The 26,166-nt window shown below is 53.2% G+C and overlaps 1 protein-coding gene across 1 annotated transcript in view; it reads left to right on the top strand.

Annotated features, from left to right (window-relative positions):
• The window catches only part of MGAT5B (alpha-1,6-mannosylglycoprotein 6-beta-N-acetylglucosaminyltransferase B), a 78,826-nt gene that overhangs the window by 8,014 nt on the left and 44,646 nt on the right, over positions 1-26,166 (top strand). Inside the window, exons 3-7 of the mRNA XM_023556862.2 lie at positions 6,236-6,383; positions 22,326-22,441; positions 23,498-23,571; positions 24,615-24,785; positions 25,729-25,893. Of these exons, the coding sequence (XP_023412630.1) occupies positions 6,236-6,383; positions 22,326-22,441; positions 23,498-23,571; positions 24,615-24,785; positions 25,729-25,893 (674 nt within the window). The remainder of the gene's footprint in view (positions 1-6,235; positions 6,384-22,325; positions 22,442-23,497; positions 23,572-24,614; positions 24,786-25,728; positions 25,894-26,166) is intronic.

Raw genomic sequence — 26,166 nt, 5'->3', positions numbered from 1 at the left:
TGTTTGCCGATTTGCCATGAGAGACCCAGGGCAGGGACTCAAGCCTGGAAAGCAGTTTGCCATGTGGGTTTAAGATGCCCATCTTGTGAGGTGCCCCTTCCAGTGGCAGGAGGAGATCCTTCTGGAGATCTGACTTTGTTCCCTCTTGCTGCAGTTGGGCTTGGGGTCCTGGTTTGGACCCTGGGGAGGTCCTTCTGATGTGCTCCCGCCCCAGTCCCTCTTCCCACCTCCTGCCTTTGCTGCATGCGCCTTTCTCCCCTAGGGGTGGACTTGTGTCCCTCCTAATGACAGGAGGGGTGACGACGTGATACTGACCGAGGCCTCCTTCTCAATCTTTGCAGCTTTCCCAGAGCGTGTGTGGCTGTTCCCTTTCTGTCTTGTCTTGAAGGAGTCGAGGTGTAGTGGCCGTCTAGGGAGAGGCCTGCAGGCAGCATGTGTCTGCCCCCCTGCGCCCCAGCCAGGATTCGAACGGAGAAAATCCTGCAGAGATGGCTCTGTGGCTGTCTCTGGCCCAGGCCCTCAGCACTAAGGGGCTCTGAAGCTCTGCCTATCAGGGACAGCGATGGCTGGCTGGCAGCCAGGGCCGAGTGGGCTGGGGAAGGGCCTTGCTAGGCCTCCCAGTGCCTGTCCTTGTCCACTGCACTGCCCAGGAGCCCAGAGCTCAGCGACCTCGGCTGGGCTTCCAGGGTGGCTGTGGATGGGGAGACAAATGCCCTTCTTTCTCTAGCTATGGAAAAGCCAAGTAACAGCTCTGTTCTCAAGTGCCAGGGAGGTCCCTCTTATGCAGGGACACAGGGCTTGTTTAATTTCCAGGAGCCGGTGGTAAAGCATGGCAGTAAAGGGTGGGGGAAGGAAGGAGGGACGGGTGGAGGGCAGAGGCAGAGAGAAGCAGAGAAAGCTGTGGGGAGGGCCCCGGCCCCTCAGTAATACAACACCCCTGTCTGTAACCTCGAAATCCATTCGTATCTCTTGGCTTCCCAGCTTTCCTTATTTATATGGAAATATGGAGGGAACACTAGCTCTGAGAAGGATTGCTGGGCCTCACATTAAATACATTTCAATTTAGCTGAAGCCAAGCGTGGTGGAGTGAGTCGGACAGTGATGTCAGGAGGTCTGTCTTCTGACTGGCCCGGACTGGGCCATGGTGGTATGGAGGTGGGGGGCCCTGTTCCAGGGTGGGGGGCTGGCCACATGGGCTGGGCAAGGCTGCTTCCCACCCAGACACCCCTGCCTTGGCTTTCTGTGTCCCCCAGAGCTCCTTGGACTGTCCCCTGGGTCCATAGGGGCTTCCAGTATTCTGTACCACCCACAGCTTCTCTCGAGGGATCCTGGGTGCTGGGAAGGAGCTGGAGAGGGCATCTCAGGGACCAGGCCACTCCAGTGGGGTGGTCTTACAGAACCATCTGGGAGGGGAGGATCTGAGACTCAGGTAGTGACCACCTGCACGTCCATACATTCTACAGTCTTCTGGTCTCCCTGTCTACATCGTCTTAACCCCTCTCATGAAGGGCAGTCAGAACCTGCAAATGTCTCTGAAGATTCCTAGGGGCCTTGTGCTTCCCCCAGCTAATCTTGCTCTGGTCTACTGCTTCTGCTGAATTATTGAACTTAGGATGTCCCCTTCTTGCCCTCTGTCTCCCCAACTCTGAGCTAGGGGGAAGGGCATCCTGGGGCCCCTTAAGCCCTTTGCCCAAAGCAAGTTAACCCCTAGAGTGGAGGTAATGGGGTGGGGCTCCAGGCCATGCCCAGCACAGCTGAACAATAATCCCTGACTATCCGAGACCCTCTGTGCTGATGGGAGGCTGCCCCTGCTGAGTGGAGCCCCCAGCACTGCCGAGTAGTCCCTGGGCTCTGCCCCTCTCACTCTGTGGCTGAGCCCCAGCTCCCTGTCTTCCAGGCTGCCCGGGAGACCCTACATTCTTCCTCCCTGAATACGTGCAGTCATTGTGGCTCCCCTTTGCCTCACTCCTCTGGCATCTGGATTGCTGGTCTACTTGGGGTTTAGCTAAGCAAAACAGAGTTCTCCCTCAGCTTTATAGGAACGATTCTTTCCTTCCCATTACCCTGGTCTCTAGAGGCAGTTGGAGGGAGATGCTGAAACAGGAGAACATCAGGGCTCAAGGAGTCCAAGTGCCTCATTTTACAGGAAGGGGAACTGGGGCCCAGAGGAGGAATACGACCCACCCACACATCTGTTTGGTGGTGGCCTAGGCTTTCTGACTCCCACGCTGGTCTGTTCCAGGCCACTGTGCTGCTCCCAGCTCTAGTCTACTCTGCTCGGCTCTCGGCTCTCTCTCTCTCGGGGCTACTAGGCCTAGGCCAGAGGGCACATGTCTTGGTCATTTACTGCTGCTGTAACAGAAATACCACAAGAGGATGACTTTAACAAACAGAAATTTATTCTCTCACGGTCTAGTCGGCTGGCTACAAGTCCAAATTCAGGGCATCAGCTTCAGGGGAAGGCTTTCACTTCTCTGTCAGCTCTGGAGGAAGGTCCTTGTCATCAATCTTCCCCTGGGCTAGAAACTTTTCAGTACAGGGACCCTGGGTTCGCTTTCTTGGTAGTATGAGGTCCCCATGTCTCCCTGCTTGCTTCTCTCTTTTATATCTCAAAAGAGATTGGTTTATGACAAAATCTAATCTTGTAGATTGAGTCCTGCCTCATTAACATAACTGCTGCTAATCCCACCTCATTAACATCATAAAGGTAGGATTTCTAACACATAGGAAAATCATATCAGATAACAAAACGGTGGACAATCGCACAATAATGGACTAGCAAAGTTGACACACATTTTTGGGGGACACAATTCAATCCATAACAGTGCAGCTGTTGGCTCCTCAGCTATTGGCTGCCTGCAGAATGGGGCTGGTAATGTAGGTGGCTGCGGGCAGGCCATGAGGAGGGCAGGGAGGCCAGCAACGCAGCCAGGGAGCACAGCACTATACTGGAGCCAGGCCCTGTGTTGCTGGGCCATTGTGTTTGTAGGAGCGAGCTGCTGACCAGGCTCTGTGGTCTGGCCAGGCCCACTACTCCAGCAAGGGCACAGCTGGGGATCCCTACCCTCCACGGTTCACAGGCCCTGACTTCAGGGTGGTCTCCTCTGTTCCATCCCACTCCTTTGGGGAAGGAGTCACCCCAACCACAGCTGAGAGCAGTTACCCACCAGGGATGCCCCATGAGGCCATGTGACCTGTACCCTGTACCGCTTCAGCACACCCATCTGGCATCCACCGTATGGGTGGCGCACCTAGAGTTGTGCAAAGTAGTAGCCTGGCCAAGCCACCTTGACGTCCTGTGATTTTTCTAATAGAAGCAGCGGGAGCCCCCTCTTCCTTTTACCTTGAGCCCCAAGCCCTGGTTGAAAGGTGGGTGTGGAGTTTTCAAGATGGGCTTGGGTGGGGCCTCAGACATGAGCCTGGTTTCAAAGAGTAAACTATTCCTCAAGTTGAAAGAGAGAGGAAGCTGTTTATTTTTTGTTTGATTGACTGGTGGATGACCGAACCAGCGTGTGAGTACCTGCGTGCTTGGAGAGGGCAGAGCGGCAGGAGAGAGAGACTATGTTTGCTTTATTTAATGCTACTTTGAAATTTCCCGATCCCAGCTGATGTTTTTAAAAAATCTCCCCTGTTTTCTAACATTGCTGTGGGGAGGCCATTAGTCGTGTCTGCTCTTGGGGGTAGGAAGGGTAGAGTGTTGTTTCCTTCCTTTCCATGCTCATTTTCTCAGCATCCCACCCACCCGTCTGTCTTCTTGGGCAACGTGGTCTCTCCTTCTCTACTTCTCCTCTACTCCCGAGCCATGCTTGTCCTGCAGAGCCAGGACCCTGGTTTCCCCCTCACCTACCCCCACCCCACCCCCTTGTCATGCCCACTCTCTGGAGCCTGGACTCTTGTTCCCCCCACCCCCTGCCATCCCCTCTCGGCACAGCCAGGACCCTGGGGCTTTAAGGAAGCCACAGCTCCTCCTACTCTGGACTTGACACCCAGCTGGCGTCTCCAAAGTGCATGAGTGATGCCTCCCCAGCTCCCAGCAGCTCCTCCTGACCCAGCGGGCTCAGCTGGCTAGGAGGTGACTTAAGTCAGTGTGAAAAAGCTGCTATCAGCAGCTGGATCAGACCCTGAGCCAGGAGAGATGGGGACCAGCAAGGTGGAGATGTCATGAGCAGCCCCGGGGACACGAGGGCCTCTCTGGGTCCCCCTTCTCTGCTCAATCGCAAACCTGGAGCAGAGGGGACCAGCCTCCAGCCTCCTCCTCTCTTCTGCTGCCCTTCCCTCTTTCCCTGCCCCCACTGGCTGCCGAGCTTTCTCTCCTGCCCCTGGCGGGGCTCTGTGGCATCAGGCTGCAGACAGGGCCTGGCGTTCTTGCCTTGAGGCCAAGTGTGGTACGATGACAGTGTTCCCACGGTTCCACTGAGGGTGAGTGGCAAAGCAGGCGAGAGCCCACAGGTCCTGTGTTCAGCCCCTTCTGCTCCTCTGCACCTGCTGGCTGTTCTCCGCAGAGAACTGGATGCTGTGTCAGCTCTCATACCCCTTAGCCCTGACAATTCTGAAGCACACAGACCAGACTTCCAGCTTGGTACTTGGGTGTCGTGGCCTGGGAGCCTCCTTTGCCCCTGGAGCTGGCGCTGCTGAAAGTGTAGGGAGACACGGTGGTTCCTGGGAGCAGCCTTCAGCCCCCCTCTGAGGGAGTGTCAATACTCCAGCTCGGTCTCCGGAGGCGTGTCCTCCGCTGGCTTCCATTTCCCCAGCAGGACTGGGCTCCAGTAGCCCATGGTGGTGAAGACCCACCTTTCTCAGCTGCCTCACTTCCCCTTGTCCCACCCTCTAGCCCAGCCAGCCCCAGGAGTCACGGGAGGCGCTTATGGCTGCACGCAATCTGCTCATTTGTGACTGAGTGGTTTAGACTGGCTGTCTGGGTTTGCAGTGAGCTGAGTCGGGATTTCAGAGCCCAGAGCTGAGCCTCTGGTGGCTTTTCGGAGGGGCCGCTTAAAATGGACAGGAGATTTAATTAGAAAGGGAGGTGAGGGCCGGCCCTCTCACAACAGAATGCACAGCGCTAATGCTGAGGACTGATTGGAAAGGAAATCGTAGGGAATCTCAGGCTGGTTGACCGGATCTTGGGTGGAGCGCCTCGTTTTCACTTAATTCTGTCCTTCACCAGGTCCCCCCTGCCCAGGCACCCTCTGTTGCCAGGAAATGGAAGGGTGGCTGCCTCGGCCCCATGGGTGTCCTGCCCTTGTCAGAGTTGAGCTTTGGGAACCTGCAGGCCAGCTTGAGGTTCAGGACAAACTCATTCTGGTTTTCTACAGCAGGGATCAGGGTGTGAGATGGGGAAGGGTGGTGGTCAGGGCCCAGAGACTGGGCAGGAGAGTTTGCTTCATTTAATGCTACTTTGCAATTTCCTATCGCAACTGTTTTTGTTTGTTTTTTTTTAACCCCCTCCCTTTTCTAGCATTGCAGTGGGAAGACCATCAGCCAAGTGTACTCTTGGGGGTGGGGTGGGAAGAGACAGCGTTCTCTCCTTCCTGTCCTTCCACGTCTGTTTTCTCCAACTTCCCGCCCGCCCCCGTTGGTCTTCTTGGACAGCCTCTTCTCTCTTGCCTCCTTGCGATGACTGGGCCCCGAACCCCTAAAACACAGTTTCTCAACCTCTCCCATGCATCAGAATCACATGGGGAGCAAGCACAATGCAGATTCCCAAGCCCCGTTCCCTAGAGATTGGGATTGGCAAGTCCAGACTGAGGCCTGGGAATCTGAATTTTAACAGCCTGGTCAGGAGATTCTGATGTGGGTAGATAACATAGAAGCTCCATCAGGAGCTGGGTGTTGGGGAGCTTGGGGGCTCCTATCTGTGCCCTCCTACCATCTCACAGACCTGAGGGTTGGTAAGAGCCCAGGGCAACTCAGAGATTATGTCTATAGCTCCATTTTACAGTCGACAAAACTGAGGCCCAGAGAGGTTAAACAGTTACCCACGTCTGGCTGTGAGCAGGGCTGGTCTGGAGCTCTCTGTTCCACCTTCGTGCTGTTCTCTGCGGAGAGGGGACTTTCCGCAGGGGCATTGGGGGAGGGGGACTCACACTCCTGACCCCTCCCCTGCTGTGGTCAGGGAGGTATCTGGGAAGTTGGGAGGAGGTTGGGCTCTGCGCTGCCCCAGCCTGGAAACCAGGTGGCCTCAGGTGGCCCAGGCTGCTGGGGCCTGCACCTGACTGTGCCCATGCTCTGCCCTCAGTGATGGGTGGCCTGGAGTCCCGCGGGGTGCTCCGCAAGATGAGTGACCTACTGGAGCTGATGGTGAAGCGCATGGACACGCTGGCCAGGCTGGAGAACAGCAGTGAGCTGCACAGGGCCGTCGGCGACGGGCACTTTGCTGTGGACAGGTGAGGGGTCGTGGGGGAGGGGCGGGCACGGGGAGGTGAGGTGGGTGCCTTGCGGTGTGCTGAGAGCCCTGCGTCCTCAACATGTACCCCCAGAGCTCGGCCTGGGACACCCTCGGTTGTCCTTTTTGTTACTCTAGAGAAAAATTTAACACAGAGAAAACCACATAGTTATGCAACTCAGAGCACATGTCTACCACCTGGATCTCACATGTGTTAATATTTTGTCACTTTTGTGGCCTGCCTTTCCTTCCTCCTTTTTAATAAAACAATCTCAGATGAAGCTGAAGGGCCTTATAACTACCTCTCCCCAGAGACAAATGCCTTTCTGAATTAGGAGGGAGCTTCTCCAGTCCATTCTAGATACTTTCACATGTACATCTCTCACACATACACACACACACACACTCACACACACACCCTAACACTATAAATATGCAGGCACACACACACACACAATAAATATGCAGGGGATTTAAGGCAGCGAGAACATCATGGGCAAAGGCCCTGTGGTAGGAACAAGCTTAATATGCCAGCGGAAAAGAACCGTTATGAAGGTTGTATGGCAGAGTGTGGGGATGGACGGAGAGGTCCATGGGACCAGATCACGAGGACTGTAGCCACAGTAAGAAGCTTATAGGATACTCTTCTAGGAGCTGCAGGAAGCCTCCCGAGGGTTTTAAGTCAGGGAGTGATGTTGTTGTTAGCTGCCGTCAAGTTGGCGCCGACTCATGGCGACCCCATGCACAACAGGATCAGACCATAGTAATCTGTAGGGTTTTCGTTGGGTGGTTTTTCAGAAGTAGATTGCCAGACCTTTCTTCCTAGTCCATCTTAGTCTGGAAGCTCTGCTGAAACCTGTTCAGCATGCTAGCAACACACAAGCCTCCACTGAGTGATGGGTGGTAACTGCATATGAGGTGCCAGGAATCAAATCCTGGTCTCCCGCCTGGAAGGCGAGAATTCTAGAAAAGACCCTTCTGTGCTGTGTGAAGGATGGATTAGTGGGGTGGCCAGAGGTGAAGCTGAGAGGCAACTGTAGAGACCAGAAGATGAGGTAAAGGTGTAGCTCCCCTTGGGCTCCTGCTGGGGCAAGAGACCAGCTCCTTTTTTTTTTTTTAATTTTTATTTGCTTTAAGTGAGAGTTTACAAATCAAGTCAGTCTCTTGTACAAACATTTATGTGCACCTTGCTATATACTCCTAGTTGCTCTCCCCCTAATGAGACAGCACACTCCTTCCCTCCACTATTTTTGTGTCCATTCTGCCAGCTCCTGTCCCCCTCTGCCTTCTCGTCTCCCCTCCAGACAGGAGCTGCCCACATAGTCTCATGTGTTTATGTGATCCAAGAAGCTCACTCCTCACCAGTATCATTTTCTATCCCATAGTCCAGTCCAATCCCTGTCTGAAGAATTGGCTTTGGGAATGGTTCCTGTCTTGGGCTAACAGAAGGTCTGGGGACCATGACCTCTGGGGTCCTTCCAGTCTCAGTCAGACCATTAAGTCTGGTCTTTTTATGAGAATTTGAGGTCTGCATCCCACTGAAGAGACCAGCTGCTTTTAAAGGTCAATTTTTCCTATATTGTGTGTCCCATCTGACCCAGCCCCACATCCTCTCTGATACAGTCCCTGCACTTCCTGTCTGCCCCCAGCCTTGCTGCTGGTCCCGACCACTGTCCACAGGTCTGTCTGCCAGGACATGCAGAGGGCTGCAGGCTCTCCATGAACCTCCTGTTGCTGGTAGCAGAGCTGAGGGTCAGGCGGCCCAGCCTACCAGCCCATTCACTGTCTCTCTGGTTTCTTCCAGTCCTGGCTGCCCCTCCCACCCCTGCCCTGCCCTTTATCTCCTCCTGGAGAAAAAGGGAGCCCAGGGTGGGGAGCCCTCACCCCCTCCCAGCTCCATCCTGGGTAATAGCTACCATCTATCACAGGCAGCAGAGCCATCAACGCCCACAGGCAGAGCCCTGCATTTCAGGGACACTGCTTCTCTGACTTCAGGGAGAGGAGTGGTGGGCATGTCCAGGGCACGGGGGGCCTGCTTGTTCGCACCTCGCCTGGCACACATACTCCAGCCCCCTTCCCACCTTAACCCAGCATGCCGTGAACAAGTGGACAGGTGGAGCTACACAGGTGAGAAGCGTGTGGACACTGCTTTCCAGTAAACCCTGTTACCTGCACCTGGGTTCTCTGCTTGAGAATGATCTTAGCTTAAAAAGAAGAACAAGCCCCCCCCCCCACCCCAACTGTACTCCTCCTACCCTTCTGGAAGCTTCTGGGCTGTTGCCTTCCACCCATGGCTGGTGTGTCCTCGGGGAAAGTAAATTTGCTTTTTTTAGCCTAGGAAAACATAATTAGGAAGGCAGGTTTGCCACAAACAGCATCATATTGTGTGTCCTAAAGCCAAATAGTAATGATCTTTGAATTTTCTGTAAGACTCCCCTCCACTAGCAGAGATGACCGAAACTTGAGGCCGTATGTATGTATGTGTATGTACATGTGTATGTGCATATGTATGTATGTACTGGAGCCCTGGTGGTGCAATGGCTGAAGTGCTCAGCAGCTAGCTGAATGATTGACAGTTCAAATCCACCAGCTGCTCCTCGGGAGAAAGATGTGGCAGTCTGCTTCTGTAAAGATTTACGGCCTTGGAAACCCTATGGGGCAGGTCTCTGTCCACTCGGGTTGCTATGAGTTGGTTTATTGTGTACAGGGTCCTGGGTGGACAATCAGGGATGGGTGGAGAAGATGCAAAGGAGAAGTGGAGCTGTGTCCTCAAAGAGTTTACACTTCACTTGGGGAGAGGGGACCAGCACCCCATTCCTGGGCCCAGCTACAGCATAATCACACCAGGTCACCATACCTTGCTTCTGGTCCAGAGCCTGGCACACAGTAGGTTAGAACAAGCCCCTGGGCTGGGGAGGGGCAGACCTAGGTCTCGGAGCCTCAGTTTCCCCATCTGTAAGTTAGCAGTGACGCTGATGGATGGGAGGACTGCCTGACCCTGTGCCTGGAATTGAGAGAGTTTGTTTCCTTTCCCCCTTCCGTGAGGTGCAGAGAAAGGGGAGACCCAGCACCTTGGGTGGGCGACTGGAATCAGGAAGGCCTCATGGAGGTGGGGGAGTCTGGGATGAACCTTGAAGGAGGGGACACTTTGATAAGGTGAACAGAGCTGGGCATCCAGGCAGAGAGACTGAGCAAAACTCCCTGCAAAGACTTGGCCCTGGGGCTGAGGCCGAGGGTGGTGTTTGAGGGGGGTGGGGAACAGCCTGGTCCAGCTCTGAGGCTGGGGGACCAGGTGAGTGAAGGGGAGTGGTGGGAGTGAACCCCAAACTGAACTTTGGTGGCTCGAAAACCATTCGCAGGCTGTCAGCTCCCCAGTTTATTATGCCTCCTCCTGGGCTGCACCCTGGGCCTCAGTCTCAAAGACCCACCTGCCCCCACCTGGATGCCCAGGAAGCAGCTGGACGCAGAGTGCCTGGTGCCCAAGCCCCTTCTCCGCAGTCTTCCTAGTTCAGTCAGGGCCACTCTTTCCATTGCTCGGACCCCAAACTTGGCGTTGTCTTTGGCCCTTCTCGCTCTCACGCCTACACTGGTCCGTGGGAACTTCTGCCTGCTTTACCTTCAGAATTCGCCCAGCCTCCCACCAACCCCTCTGCTGCCACCCTGCCCCTCCCATCTGTTTCCAACTCAGCGCCTGGAGGGAGATTTTTAAAGTTACAGCAGGCCCCTCCTCTGCTCCCACCCACGGCTTGCCACCTCTCCTCTCACTCAGGTAGGAGCCTCTCAGGAGCCAGTGAGACCTAGCCCTGTTATCTCTCAGGTTCCTGCCTGCTCTCTTGCCACCTGGAGCCCTGGTGGTTAAGTGCTCAGCTGCTAACTGAAAGGTCAACAGAAACACACACATCACTTCTCTCTTGCTTCACACCTAGATTCACACCTAAATTCACACCTAGAATTGATGGTCATGCATTTCACAGAGTACATGGCAGGGGGGCCCAAACTACCTTCCCCCCTTCTTCCTTCCCTGGCCCCTCCCAGCCTTCCTACAATAAGTTACTAAAAACCCCAGTGCCATCGAGTCGTTTCCAACTCATAGCGACCCTGTAGGACAGAGTAGAACTGCTCCATAGAGTTTCCAAGGAGGGGTTACTATAAACCAACAAAAAAGAAAACCTGTTGCTGTCAAGTCGATCCTGACTCATAGCAAACCTATATGACAGAGCAGAACTGCCCCATGGGGCTCCCAGGCTGTAATCTTTATGCAAGCAGATCACTAGGTCTTTTCTCCTGAGGAGCGGACTGGTGGGTTCGATCCACCGACCTTTTGGTTGGCAGCTGAACACCACCACGGCTCGTCCATTAAGATCAATGATGGTGCTTGGCTGGTAATCAAAAGGTCAGCAGATCAAAAACCCACCAGATGCCCTGCAGGAGAAAAGATCTGGCGATCTGTTCCCGTAAAGATTACAGCCTGGGAAGCCCTATGGAGCAGCTCTGCTCTGTCACATGGGGTAGCTATGAGTCAGAAAGGACTCGACAGAACCCAGCAACATCTTTCCACTTGCTCCCTCGGCTCCAGCCCACGGTCTCTCCCTTGCTGTTCTGGGAACATGTCTCCCAACATTTGGCCACAGGGCCTTTGCACTGGCGTTCTCTGGGCTGGAATGCTCTTTCCCCAGGTCTCGCCATGGCTTTCTCCTACCCTTCTCCCAGATTCTGCTCAGATACTGCCATCCCTGATGACCTGTGTAAAACTGCACCCCACTCTCCTAGACTCCCTACCGCCCTTTTTACTGTTTTACACTTGATGCATTTTATTATTTACTGGGTTACTGTCAGCCTCCTGCGCCGGAACATAAGCTCTGTAAGGGCAGGGTTTTGTCTGTTTCACCTCTGTATCCCCATCACCACCAACAGCGATTTGCATGTTTCTTGTGCTCTGTGAGCACTTGGAGGTCCCTGGTGGCACAGTGGTTAAGAGCTCAGCTGCTGACTAAAAGGTTGGCAGATCCACCAGCTGCTCCTTGGAAACCCCATGGGGGCAGCTCTACTCTGTCCTATGGGGTCGCTATAAGTTGGAATCAACTCGACAGCTATGGGTTTGGTTTTGATTTTATAAGCACTTGGAGGCCCCTAGTGGCACCAATGGTTTGCTCTTGACTACTATCCTAAGGGTTGGCAGTTTGAACCCACCCAGCGGCACTGTGGAAGAAAGCCATGGTGATCTGCTTGCGTTAAGATTGTTGTTATTCAGATACATACATGAGAAAATGCTCTCGATCATTCGCCATTAGAGAAATGGTTAAATAAATTATGGTACATTCACACAGTGGAATACTACACATCGATAAAGAACAGTGACGAATCTGTGAAACATTTCATAACATGGAGGAACCTGGAAGGCATCATGCTGAGTGAAATTAGTCAGATGCAAAAGGACAAATATTGTATAAGACCACTATTATAAGATCTTGAGAAATAGTATAAATTGAGAAGAACACATACTTTTGTGGTTACGAGGCGGGGAGGGAGGGAGGGTGGGAGAGGGTTTTTTACTGATTAGTTAGTAGATAAGAACTACTTTAGGTGAAGGGAAGGACAATAGTCAATATATGGAAGGTCAGCTCAACTGGACTGGACCAAAAGCAAAGAAGTTTCCTGGATAAACTGAATGCTTCAAAGGTCAGCGGAGCAAGGGCGGGGACCATGGTTTAAGGGGACTTCTAAGTCAATTGGCAAAATAATTCTATTATGAAAACATTCTGCATCCCACTTTGAAATGTGGCGTCTGGAGTCTTAAATGCTAACAAGCAGCCATCTAAGATGCATCAATTGGTCTCAACTCACCTGGAGCAAAGGAAAATGAAGAACACCAAGGTCACACGATAACTATGAGCCCAAGAGACAGAAAGGGCCACATGAACCAGAGACTTACATCATCCTGAGACCAGAAGAACTAGTTGGTGCCTGGCCACAACCAGTGACTGCCCCGACAGGGAGCACAACAGAGAACCCCTGAGGGAGCAGGAGATCAGTGGGATGCAGACCCCAAATTCTCACAAAAAGACCATACTTAATGGTCTGACTGAGACTAGAGGAATCCCGGCGGTCATGGTCCCCAAACCTTCTGTTGGCCCAGGACAGGAACCATCCCCGAAGACAACTCATCAGACATGGAAGGGACTGGACAGTGGGTAGGAGAGAGAGGCTGATGAAGAATGAGCTATTTGTATCAGGTGGACACTTGAGATTGTGTTGGCATCTCCTGTCTGGAGGGGGGATGGAAGGGTAGAGGGGGTTAGAAACTGGCAAAATTGTCACGAAAGGAGAGACTGGAAGGGCTGACTCATTAGGGGGAGAGTAAGTGGGAGTATGGAGTAAGGTGTATATAAACTTATATGTGACAGACTGACTTGATTTGTAAACGTTCACTTGGAGCTCAATAAAAATTAAAAAAAAAAGAAAAAAAGATTGTTGTTATTATTTTGTGCCATGGAGTCGATTTTGACTCATAGTGACCCTGTAGGAGAGAGTAGAGCTGCTCGGTAGAGTTTTCTAGACTGAAATCTTTACGGGAGCAGATTGATAGGTCTTTTCTCCTGTGGAGGGGCTGTTGGGTTTGATCCACTGACCTTTTTGGTTAGCAGCTGAGCATCACCAGGGCTCCTTCACTAAAATTACAGCCAAGAAAATCCTATGGGGCAGTTCTACTCTATGGCACAGGGTCTCCATGAGTCAAAATCAACTTGATGGCAACGAGTTTGTTTTTTTCTTTTTGGTTAATAAGTCCTTGTAGGAAGGAAGGGAGGGAGGGGCCGGGGGAGGGAAGAAGAAGGGGGAAAGGTAGTTTGGGCCCCCTGTGTACTCTGCAAAATGTACATTGAATCTAGGGGTGAAGCTAGAGAGAAGTGATGTGTGTCTCTGGCCAACTCCATCCTGGACACACTAGGCCTCACTTTCCCGTCTGTACACTGGTTGGAGTCTGAAGTGTGAGCAGGCTGGGCCCCAGGGGAAGCAGGCTGCTGCATGGGTGGGCATCGCAGACATAGTCTCACCCCCAACCTGGTCATTTCTGTCCTAGGGATCCATCTTCAGAAAAGAATCTTAACTTTTGAAACAGTTTCATGAACGTTTATAGTGTCAGAAAATTTGAGCAGAACAACAATTTAACTCTGCGGCAAGGGAACGAGCAGTCAGCCGGGTGATGGCACCTCCATTCAGGGGATTTATGCAGTCTTAGCATGTTTATGGGGCAACGCTGGGATTTTCCTGTGAAGTGAAAATGTGAAAAAAGCAAGTGATGTAATTATAAATGTATTGCATTACAACTGTATAAAATCCAATAAAAATAAAATAACAGTGCAGAACAGACGGCAGAAAGGAGATCATTCAAAATTGTCTCTGGATAATGAAATGAGGTTGTTTTTTCAAATACGAAAAAAAAAGTCAGTTTTTTTTAAAAACTGAAAAATGCTTCTCTAGTCTCCCTGTGAGAAAGGAGACTTGTCTTTTAACCTTGAGCCCAAAGTTGATGTAATAGGTAACGTGTCCCCTATGCCTCCCTCACACTCACACAGACCCCTGGGGGGAAGCTACTCTCCCCCAGCCACGCCACCCCCCACTCTATGCCGCCCCCATCCCACCCTGGAGACACTACCCACATCACTGCCAGCACACAGAGGTGGGCAGGAGAATTGAAGTAAATGTAATAATAGATAGATAAATATAATGTATGAGTATATAAAACATATGAAATACATAAAAATAGATTTATTTATATACACCTGTTGCTGTCAAGTTGATTTCAATTCGTGGCAACCCCATGTGTTACAGAGTGGAACTGAGCTCCATAGAGTTTTCTTTACAGAAACAGATCACCAGGCCCTTCCTCTCAAGTGCCACTGAGTGGGTTTGAAAACTGCCAACATTTAGGTTAAAAAAGAAAACCTATTACCGTCAAGTTGATTCTGACTCATAGGGACCCTATAGGACAGAGTAGAACTGCCCCATAGGGTTCCCAGGGAGCGCCTGGTGGATTGAAACTGTGGACCTTTTAGGTAGCAGCCTGAGCACTTAACCACTGCACCACTAGTTGAGGGTAAACCACTTGTGCTACCCAGGGACCTTTCTTTATATATCTTGTTGTTAAGCACCATCGAGTCGATTTGGCAACGGGTTTGGTTTTTTTTTTTTAATTTTAATCTTTATGGAAGCAAATTGCCAGGCCTTTCTTCCACAGCACTGCTGGGTGGGTTCAAACTGCCAACTTTTAGGTTAGTAGTCAAGTGCAAACCACTGCACCACCGGGGCTCCTTTGTTTACATACAGTATGTATTTTCTTCCTTTTCGGTGTGGGAGGGGACATCCTTTCTGCTCTGACGCGTGCTTGGCTGCAGCATCATCGGAGTTCTGGGTAGGGGTGAGGTGGGGGCTGAAGCAGAGGAGAGCAGTGAAAATGCCAGGGTGACCGGACATGGGGAGTTCCATGTCCCATGTGGGGTATATGTGCTTGTGTGTGAGAGACAGACAGACAGACACACACACAGGGTCTGTCTCCCGTTTGTGCCCTGTGTCTCTGTCTGAGTTGGTGTCTCTCAGTGGTTGTGTCCACAGCACCTGCATTCATTTCTGTGTTGTAAAAGGAAAGCAGTCGGTTTCATAATAAAATAACTTCCCGCAAACGCACAGGCCAGCCGGGGGGAAATCAATACCCCGTTAACTGAATGCAGCCTTCATCAATCAAGGGAGGGACGCGAAATTAAACCTCCTTCCCGAGGTTTCCAGAGAGTTTACAGAGCCAGGGAAATGAAGACTAGGTGTGTTAGTACCTTGTGGGGTGGGGTGTAGGGGACGAGCCTGTGGGAGCCCTCGGGGGTCTGACCTGAAGGGAGTTGATGTCCAGAATCTGTGGCCCAAGGGCAAGTAGTGACCAGCCCCATAGGGAGCCAGAGTCCCCCATTGGCACTGGCCCTGGAGGGTGGGGGGAGCAGAAGGGCCTAGACCCTGTGGCCGGCAGGGTGGCCTGTGGTGTAGATGCCTCTGTTTTTATTAGACATTGGTCACATAGCTATGGCTGACTGCCAATGTGGCTGACCAGAGGTCAGGCTGATACCGAGTGGCCCAGAGCTGCCAGTGTGAATCATAGTGTTTTCAAGGCCCATCTGGCTGGCCACGGCCCCCAGCTAAGCAAGACACTTCTATCAGGCAGGACCTTCAAGGCCTTTGAGATCACCTCCAGGCCCAAACCTTTTTTGGAACTTGCTGGGCGTGGGTAACCCAGACCTGCTGAGTTAACCCTTTACTACACTCATGGCTTGGCTTCTTGGGCACCCACACGTTGCCTCGCACCGTCAAAGTCATGGGGCCCGAGGGTCAGCCCACATGGACGCATCCCAGACTCCTGTTGCCCCCAGTCGGGGCCATCCTCCAGGCTGGTCCTGCCCTTGACCCACCTGGCATCCTCTGTGCCCAGACAGAGCCTGGCCTGAGCAGACAGGCAGCCAGCACGCACAGCAGGAACACACACAGTAGGGCCGCCTCCCGGGGCATCTCTTCTGGTCTGTCCATCTTGCCCTCTCCCCAGTCGGCCCTGCACATTCGTACCTTTATTCACGCTGCCCTGCCAGAAGCTCCTCAACGCAGGCTTTCCTAGTTGGTTAACAACCACCCTCATTTAAAATGGATGCACCAAAGTTAAAAAAGGAAAATATACAAGTAGAAGATTAAAGGGCTCCCGATCGTTTGCACCAGTTGGAGGAAGACTGGGGTGCCTTGGACAGGGGTGTCAGGCTGAAGGCATTGTCCCTGTGTTCCCCCTGCCTGGGGAGACGGAATCCCAGGTTTATACCCTGGTCACTGCCCATACAAGGTTAGGGTGGAAGTTGCCAGGGAAGCGCAGTCTGCCCAAGGAGTTTCCACCTTTGCCACCTGCCTGGGGTGCTGGCTGTTCTCTCATTAGAAATGGCTCTGGTGGCCCTGCCTCCCGAAATATCACTCCTTAGGCTAGAGAAGACCTGGTCTTCTGCTCAGTCATAGTATTGGACCTGATGAACTGCCCCCACCCACACCCTGAGCTATTGAGCCTATTGATGGGGAACGATTGGCCCTGCCTGCCTCCCCGCATTTATCGGAGCTACCCACCTGGGACGGAGGGGATGGGAAATGGATTGTCTTCATGAACTCCAGCTGGGTCTCAGGGCAGCCTTTTCGGATTTATTGACCGAAGCCACTCATAGCTCAAGGCTGCATCCTTTACTGCACAGACAGGGCTGGGGGTCCCTTGTACTGCTTGTAGACGCTGCACATGTGTCTGTATTTCTGGGCTCCCTGCCCCTGTGGCTCCCTGCCTCTGTGCCCCCAGCCTCCCCCAGGCCCATCTTCTCCTGACCTGCCACAGAGCCCCATGGCAGCAGCTTCCTGGGCCGGGCGGGTGGGCTTGGGAACCAGACTGCCAGGTTGAAACCTGATTTCCCGCTTAATCACTATGGAACCATGTGCGAGTTACTCAACCTTGCTGTGCCTTGGTTTCCTCGTCTGTACAATGGGCAGCATTAGAAGAAATTCTGTTTAAAAAAAGGAATTATAATATTGTCCTGAGAAGTCAATCAGACGGTGTACATGAAGAGCTTTGCAAGTGAGCGCTCAGTGTTGTCATTAGTTGCCATCGGGTTGCCGACCCTTGTACAACAGAATGAAACATTGCCCTGTCCTGCCCTATCTTCATGATCTTTGGTGTGTTTTAGTTCGTTGTTGCAGCCACTGTGTCAGTCCATCTCTCATGGAGGGCTTCCCTTGTTTGTGTTGGCCCTCTACTTTGCCAAACATGACGTCCTTTTCTGAGCATTTGATACCCGTTAGCTATTTTATTATTGTTGTTCTTATAAAGGGACCGATTTCCCCATGACCCCCTAACAGCCTAGAAAAAGTCTTGCCATCCTGGCTGCTCTGTGCCCTTCATGGCCCCTTCCTCCATAAAAAAAAAATAGTGAAAATTACATTTTATGACTGCATGGGTATAAAGATGAATATATTAACACTGCATATTAAAACATTTTCTTTGACCCACGAGATAATTTTTTTTTCTAATTTTAAAAGAAATGAAAACATTTTCTAGGCCCCAAAAAGTGTTTTGAGTCCAAGACACTGTACCTCCTGTGCTCGGTGGGGAGGTCGGCCACCTGGACCCTACACCTACAGCCCCTCTGCTCTGGGTCCCTGGCCCACACTGACAGCCCCCTCGGCTCTGGGTCCCTGGCCCACACTGACAGCCCCTCAGCTCTGGGTCCCTGGCCCACCTCTACAGCCCCACGGCTCTGGGTCCCTGGCCCAACCTGACCCACCCCAACCCACCCCTACAGCCCTGCGGTTCTGGATCCCTGGCCCACCCCTACAGCCCCGTGGCTCTGGGTCCCTGACCCACCCCTACAGCCCTGCTGCTCTGGGTCCCTGGCCCACATGCCATCTCCCCTCCAGCCCTCTTCTTCTTGTCCATTTAGCCATTTCCCAGGTCGTAGCTCTGCTGTAGTTTGAGGCCTCGCAGCATTTACTTTTATTGTTGTTTTTCAAAAAGCTGCTCAGGGAGAGAAGCCTAATCCTATATTATTTGGAAATAGAAAGTGCTGTGCAAACGTTAAGTCCAGTGTAATAATAGCGACGCCGAGTAATCTGTCTTGAACATGGTGAACTTGTTAAATCAGACAGATGCCATCCGCACTATTTAAAGCCCCGGCTGGTGAGAAGTTTAATGCAAAAATGCTTCTTGTTGGAAAATTGCTGAATCCCAAAGAAGTAAAGTGTTCTCCAAAGTTGGGCTTATGATGCTTCCTCTTGGGAATGGGGTGACCACTGGAAGTAGGGAACAAAAGTATATCAAGCATTTATTGAGCACCTGCTATATACTGGGGATTCCTGGGTGGTGCAAGTGGTTAATGTGCTCCGCTGCTAACAAAAAGGTTGGAGGTTAGAGTCCATCCAGAGGTGCCTTGGAAGAAAGGCCTGGTGAGCTATTTCTGAAAAACCAGCCATCGGAAACCCTGTGGAGCACATTTCTGCTGACACACATGGGGCCACCATGAGTCAGAGCTGACTCGACGGCAACTGGATTTTTGATTTACTCTATGCGGAGCCCTTTACATACGGCCTGATGTCCGATCGTCATTGTTAGGGGTTGTTGAGGCAGTTCCGACTCAGCGACCCTGTGTGCAATGGAACAAAACACTGCCCGATCCCGTGCCATCCTCACAATCATTATGCCTGAGCCCGTTGTGGCAGTCACTGTGTCAGTCGATCTCGTTGAGGGTCTTCCTCTACTTTGGCAAGCATGATGTCCTTCTCCCGGGACTGATTCATTGTGACAACATATCCAAAGTATGTGAGACTAAGTCTCACCATCCTCACTTCTGCTGAGCATCCTGGCTGTACTTCTTCTAAGGCAGATTTGGTTGTTCTTCTGGCAGTCCGTGGTGTATTTGATATTCTTTGCCAACACCACAGTTCGAAGGTATCGAGAATCTTCGGTCTTCCTTACTCGTTGTCCAGGTTTGACATGCATGTGAGGAGATTGAAAACACCGTGGCTTGGGTTAGGTGCACCTTAGTCCCTAAAGCGACATCGTTGCTTTTTAACACTTTAAAGAGAACTTTTGCAGCAGATTTGCTCAGTGCAATGCATTGTTTGATTTCTTGACTGCTGCTTCCGTGGGTGTTGATTGTGGATCCAAGTGAAAAGAGATCCTTGACAACTTCAGCCTTTTCTCCATTTATCATGATGTTGCTTACTGGTCCCAGTTGTGAGGATTTTTGTTTTCTTTACGTTGAGGTGTAATACATACTGAAGGCTGCTACTTCATATCCTATCTGATACTCCCAGTAATTCTGTGGTTGAGATTATTCAGAATTTTATAGGTGCTGACACCTGCATTCAGAGAGGTTGGGTAACTTGCCTGCACAGCTGCCAAATGGAGCCAGGATTTGAACCCAGGACTCTCTGACTCAAAGGCTCCCACTCTGTCCGCTACATCTCTGCGTGAGGTACAGACTCACTAACCAGGGCTTGACAGTTAAGAACGTCCTTGGTTGTCCTTTACCTCCAGTGAGAGCAGCCGCGGAATTCAGCTTGGACTTTAGCTTCCGGTGGTTTCCAGCAATCCTTGGCTTGTGGCTGCATCACTCCAGTCTCTGGCTCCATCTTTACTTGGCTGTCTCCCCTGAATGTCTATGTGTCTGTGTCTTCGTGTGGCCTCTTATGAGGACACTCAGTCATTGGGTAGGGCCCACCCCCAGTATGACCACATCTTGACTTAATGGCATCTGTAAAGACCCTATTTTGGATTGGAGACAAAACCCCCCTGACAGCAGGGGTAGCCAGTAGCACTGGGACTCTCCCTCTGTGATGCCTTAGAAACCGTTTCCCTTCAAGTCTGTGGATGGCAATAGCATGAGCTTCCTAGGGCCGCATAACAAAGTATGCAGGAGCCCTGGTGATAAGTAACCAGGAGCTCTGGTGACACAGTGGTTAAAGCGCTCAGCTGCTAACTGAAAGATCAGCAGTTCGAACCAGCTCTGCAGGAGAAAGATATGGCTGTCTGCTTCTGTAAAGACTTACAGCCTTGGAAACCCTATGGGGCAGTTCTACCCTGCCCTATGGGGTCGCTATGAGTCAGAATTGACTTGATGGCAGTAAATTTTGTTTGTTTATTTTGGCATAACAAAATGCCACAACTGGGCAACTGGGTGACTTCAAACAGCAGAAATGTGTCCTCTCATAGGTCTGGAGGCCAGAAATCTGAAATCAGTCCTGCCACACTCCCTCCAAAGGCTCTAGGGAAGATCCTTCCTTGTCTCTTCCAGCTTTCAGTGGTTCCTGGTGTTCCTTTGTGTCCCTTGGTTTGGAGTCGATTCATGGTGACCACATGTGTGTCAGAGTAGAACTGCCCTCCATAGGGTTTTCAATGGCTGATTTTTTTTGGAAATAAATTGCCAGGCCTTTCTTCTGAGGCACCTCTGGGTGAACTTGAACCACCAAACTTTCAGTTAGCAACTGAGAACATTAACTGTTTGTACTACCCAGAGACTCCTTGTAACCTCATAGAAGGCTGTTATGGGTTGAATTGTGTTCCCCCAAGAGATAGTTTAAGTCCTAACTCCCAGCACTTATGAATGTGACCTTGTTAGGAAATAGGGTCTTTGCAGATGTAATCAAGATAAGATGGAATCATACTGGAGTAGGGAGAGCCCTGGTCCAATGACCAGGTGTCCTTATGAGAAGGCCGTGTGAAGACATAGACACACAGACATACAGGAGAAACGGCCACATGAAGACAGAGGCAGAGATTGGAGTGATGTGGCCACAAGCCAAGGATTGCTGGAAACCACCAGCAGCTAGAAGGGAGGCATTGGGCAGGTTCTCCCTGAGAGCCTCCAGAAGGAACCAACCCTGCCAACACCTTGATTCTGGACCTTCTGAGCTGTAAGAGGAGCCCTGCTGGCTCAGTGGTTAAGAGCTCAGCAGCTAACCAAAAGTTAGTGGTTCAGATCCACCATCTCTGCCTTGGAAAGCCTATGGGGCAGTTCTGCTCTGTCCTATAGGATCAGAGTTGACTCGATGGCAATGAGTTTGGTTTTTTCTTTTTTTGAACTGTAAGAGAATAAGGATCTGCTATTTTAAGCCACCCGTTTATGGTCCTTTGTCACAGCAGCCCCAGGAGGTGCACCCAGAGGCCATGCTGTTTTCCTGTAGGGTTTTTGTTTGTGTGTTTGGCATCAGGGCGCCAAACTGAAGAGTGAGAGGATTGACTGGAATGTGTGTGTGGGTGCGTGTGTGTGCATGTGTATGCGTGTGCACGTGTGCACATTTGTGTGTGTGTGTCATGTGTGCGTGTATCGCCTCCTCCTTCCTTTTTGGTCTTCATTCCCCTCCCATCCTCTGTGCTTGCCTTGCCCCTGCCCCGTTGCCCCCACTGGTCACCTTCCTGATGGATGGGGCCTCCCACCTTAAAGTGCAGGTGGGAGGGAGAAGGCAGGCAGCGGCTGAAGACCCCACCGCTCTCTCCGCTGCACCTCTGGTGGGCCGTGCAGCCCCGAAGGAGAAGGGAGGTGTGGCTCGCAGACCCCAGAGGAGGCCCAGTTGGAAAACTCCTTCTTCGAACCATTCCCATTATGCGTGGCTGTAAACACCCTGTGCCTTGTAAACGGATAAATGGGGCTTAAACTGACCCTGCAAAGCCAGAGAGGAGGTGAGAATCAAAGCAGATGAAATGACTGTGTTAAAAAAGTAGGCAACAGCTGGCGGAGAGGCCCCCAGGGTCTTGCCCGGACAGTATGCCAGCAGAGTGGGCTCCATCTCGATAGCAGTTCTTAGCACAAGATAAAATACTGCACATGGTGTCTAAGAAACTGTGCCCTGCAAGTTGACTCGTAATCAACACAAGGAAATAAATTCTCCAAAATAAAGGCAGCCGTGGTGTTGACGACGGGTGAAGGGCCATGCTGTTTGTGGTAATAAACTGGCCTAAGACCCTGGGGCAAACTCGTTCCCCGGAACCCAGCAATCATTGCTGGAGTTTTAATAGTCGGCAAGTCCCCAGGCTGGTTTGAGTGGAATTAATTTGGGCCTGAGATAGCCCCTTTGGGAGGCCATGGACAAACAGACTCAGGGTGGCCTGCTGGTGCCTGGGGACCCCAGATGGCCCCTGTCTGGGCTCTTGGGTGGGATTTCCCTGCCTGGTTCAGCCCCAGGCACTTACTGGCCCTCTGCATGTGGGTGACAATCCTAGCACACACAAATGGGGCGCTCACATGTGGGAGACCTGTGTGCGATGGTTGAGGCTGAACACACAGCTCCGTGTCCTCCACCCGGCCCGTTGGGTGCCTCCACCCTCGGGGAAGGCCTTTCAGGGAAGGCTTCTGGGGCAGTGTCCAGTGGCCCACCTCTGCCCTCTCCTGCTTAGGTCCTCCCCCAGCGCCAGCCTCATGGAGCGGATCCAGGCCATCGCCCAGAACGTGTCTGACATTGCGGTGAAGGTGGACCAGATCCTGCGCCACAGTCTGCTCCTGCACAGCAAGGGTGGGTGCTGGGGGGGCAAAGATGGGTGCGGGGGGGCACCGAGCCTGGTCCTGCTCCTCACAGCAAGGGTGGGTGCTGGGGGGGCAACAATGGGTACGGGGTCGGGCACTGAGCCTGGTCCCGCTCCTCACAGCAAGGGTGGGTGCTGGGGGGGGGGCGCTGAGCCTGGTCCTGCTTCTGAACAGCAAGGGTGGGTGCTGGGTGTGGGCACCAAGCCTGGTCCCACTCCTGAACAGCAAGGGTGGGTGCTGGGGGGGGCACTGAGCCTGGTCCTGCTTCTGAACAGCAAGGGTGGGTGCTGGGTGTGGGCACCAAGCCTGGTCCCACTCCTGAACAGCAAGGGTGGGTGCTGGGGAGGCACAGAGCCCAGTCCAGTGCCCACCCTTCCCCACCCACGCTCCTTCCTCGAGCCCCACCTTCCCTTGCAGGCGTGCACACTGGGTGAAGCCTCTGGAAGGTGGCTGTCCCAGGGATGGGGCACACCTGGCTCCCTCCCTTCAGAGTCGTACCTGCCCTGCCCACAACAGCCAGCCTGGCCTTGGTGCCGCACTTCAGGCTCACCACAGGGTGACCCGGGGTTCACCCCCTGACCTGGTGTTAGGGTGCTGAGGACAGAGTTGGTCCCTAAAGTGTCGGCCACCCCAGGGAGGGCCCCCCCGACTGCCCCTCCATTCCCCTTGATGGGGGGAGCAGTGGGCCAGGCTGCAGGCCCTGTCTCTCCCCCCACAGAAGTATTTCAGGGTATGCCTGGGTGGGTGTGTAAAGTCTGTCCATCTGGAGAACCAGTCCACAGCTGTTCAAGCCAGCTTCTCTCTGGCTCTGAATCCCCTAAGAGGGGTGGGGGCAGAGGGTGCTCTGCCTGTATGGTTTGAAAGATGGGGAGCACCTAGACCTGGGTACCCCTGACAGGTAGGCTGTGCACCTAATGGCCTCTCAGGTGAGGAACCTCAGGCCCTACTCTGTCCCCCCCCAACCCTGACCAGCCCACCTCTCACTTTGATCTCCCCTGGGGAACTTCTGGGACCCAGGTCCTCAGCAAGCTGGGTTCTCCCACAGTGTCTGAAGGCCGGCAGGACCAGTGTGAGGCACCCAGTGACCCCCAGTTCCCTGATTGCCCAGGGAAGGTGGAGGTGAGCCTGGGGCTGGGTGCAAGGTGGGAGGGCATGGAGGGGGGCCATGAGGGGCTGCCCCTCTGCTGGGGCCGTGGCTCTGGACCACCTTGGAGGATTCTACCCCTGGCAGGTATATCACAAGGCCAGGGCCAGGACCCCGGTGCTGACACAGTGGGCCGAGCCAAGCACCAGGGAAATGGCACCTGCCCCCACCCCTGCCCCCACCAAGTCCTCCAGGATGAGTTGTCTGTGAGGACATCTCATTACTTTCTCAGAGCAAATGAACTATTAATGTATAGGTGTGCTGCCACTCTGGGTGATTCTAACCCAATTCAGAAAAGGCCTGGACCCTCGTCACTGCCCCATTTCTCCTGGCGTGGGAAGGCCCTCTGACCTCTGGCTGTGCTCTTGTCTGCAGGCAGCTCCTCCTCCTGGGTGGGAATCATTGTGGATGGGTTCTGCCCTGGCCCCAGCCTCTGCCCTCTGGGGGGCTGCCCCTTGACCTTGACCTTAAGCTGAATCTTGGGTAATAGGAAGTAGGGGCAGAGGAGGAGCGAGACTGAGCCAGGACGCATGCTACGGCACCTCCTGGCCCTTTGCCCCACAACCTTGCCCTCTAGAGTCCTAGAATAACCCAGTTGTTGTGTTGACTCCAACTCACGGTGACAGCATGTGTCTCGGGGTAGAACTGTGCTCCACAGGGTTTTCAGTGGCTGATGTTTTAGAAGTAGATCACCAGGCCTTTCTTCTGAGGTGCCTCTGGGTGGACTTGAATCTCCAATCTTTTGGTTGGCAGCCGAGTGCATTAATTGTTTGTGCACTCATTCCCCAAGGGATCCCTCTTTCTGGGCCAGGCAGTGGTGGTCCTGCCCCTGCCTTCTCTGGGGTCCTCGGGAGCCAGGGCAGAGGCCCAGATCCTGGGAGGCTCAATCTCTCTGCTCTGTCCCTTGCTACATCTTCAGAGTGGGCCCCAGAGGACCCATTCTGGGGGGAGCAGGTGGAGGCGGCTGAGAGTCTGGGGGGCTGGCACCGGCTCCCTGCCCAGCCTCCTCTTTCTGCAGTGGATGCGAGCCCGCTGGACCTCCGACCCCTGCTACGCCTTCTTCGGGGTGGATGGCACTGAGTGCTCCTTCCTCATCTACCTCAGTGAGGTTGAGTGGTTTTGCCCTCCGCTGCCCTGGAGGAACCAGACGGCTGCCCAGACTGCCCCCAAAGCCCTCCCCAAAGTCCAGGTAGGTGTGGGGGCTGTGGATGAGTCAGTGGCTATCTGGGTCAGGGTGAAATGGAGGAGCCCTTGGCCTGGTAGGCAGTTCCCAGGTGTTGGCGGGGGGGCCAAGGGGGCAGGTCCCAGACCTGCCCTGCAGACGGAAACCAGCTGATGGTGTCTGTCCCACCTTCTGCGGGATGCTGCAATGACAGGCTGTGTGAGGGGTAGCAGGGCCCTGCAGGCACCCCCTTGATGGGCTCAAATAATAGTAGCCACAACAGCTGCCGCTTACTGAGGGCTTTCTGGGTACCAGACACCTGAATCTCCCAGCAGTCCTGTGTGAGCTCACTGAGCTGAGGCTCAAAGAGCAGCCTTGTTCAAGACAGGCAGTCCTGGTGGCTCGGCTGAAAGGCAGCTCACCCCCTGCTGCCAGAGCCCTGGCTCTAACCATTACCCTCACTGGCTCCTTGTGCTGATCGGGGACCCTGGGATCTGCCATAACTGATCCACCTCCCCAGAGAGCTCAGTACAGAGCTTGGCTGGTGTGTGGGTGTTGGGAGGGTATAAGGGGGCGCCTTGACTTTGGAGTGGGTGGGCCCCTTCGAAAGTGTGGGTGACATTGGGGCAGGCCCCAGCCCCATGAACCAGTCACTGCCAAGCTGACTCTGGCTTACGGTGATGCTGTGTGTGTCAAAGTAGAACTGTGCTCCACACGGTTTTCAATGGCTGATTTTTCAGAAGTAGATTGCCAAGCCTTTCTTTTGAGGCATCTGTGGGTAAACTTGAACCTCCAAACTTTTGGTTAGCAGCCAAGAGTGCTAACTGTTTGCACCAATCAGGGACTCCCTGGCCTCTTGGGAAAGGTGGACAAAGGCCCAGCAGCCCCTCCCCCCGGGCCTGGGGAGAATGGGTGGCAGCCGGCTGTGGGTCTGGAGCTGTGAGACCTGAGGTGCTGGACTCTCCCCCAGGCAGTTTTCCGGAGCAACCTGTCCCACCTCCTGGACCTGGTGGGCAGCGGGAAGGAGTCTCTCATCTTTATGAAGAAGCGGATCAAGCGGCTCACTGCCCAGTGGGCCCTGGCTGCCCAGCGCTTGGAGCGGAAGCTGGGGGGCACGCGGAGGGACCAGAAGCAGGTACTGCCATTCTCTTGACACGCTGAGGGAGCTGAGCTCTGAGAGCTTAGGAGACATGCTCAGGTCCATGGCTCCACATGAGGTGGGGTAGCCTCAAGTTTGAGTGGGGTGCTTCTCAAGGTTGGGCAGAGTGGCAGCCCCCCCAGGTGCTCTGTGTTCTGTAGACACCTGTTCTCGCCAGACAGAAAAGTTATGCAGCTTCCAGAATGTTGGGAATATATGTAGCCCACTTTGTGAAGGTGCCTTGGTCATTCATTCATTCGTTTGGTCATT

This window comes from Loxodonta africana, chromosome 18, assembly GCF_030014295.1.
Source record: "Loxodonta africana isolate mLoxAfr1 chromosome 18, mLoxAfr1.hap2, whole genome shotgun sequence".
NCBI lineage: Eukaryota > Metazoa > Chordata > Mammalia > Proboscidea > Elephantidae > Loxodonta > Loxodonta africana.
This window is presented reverse-complemented; position numbering and strand designations above follow the sequence as displayed.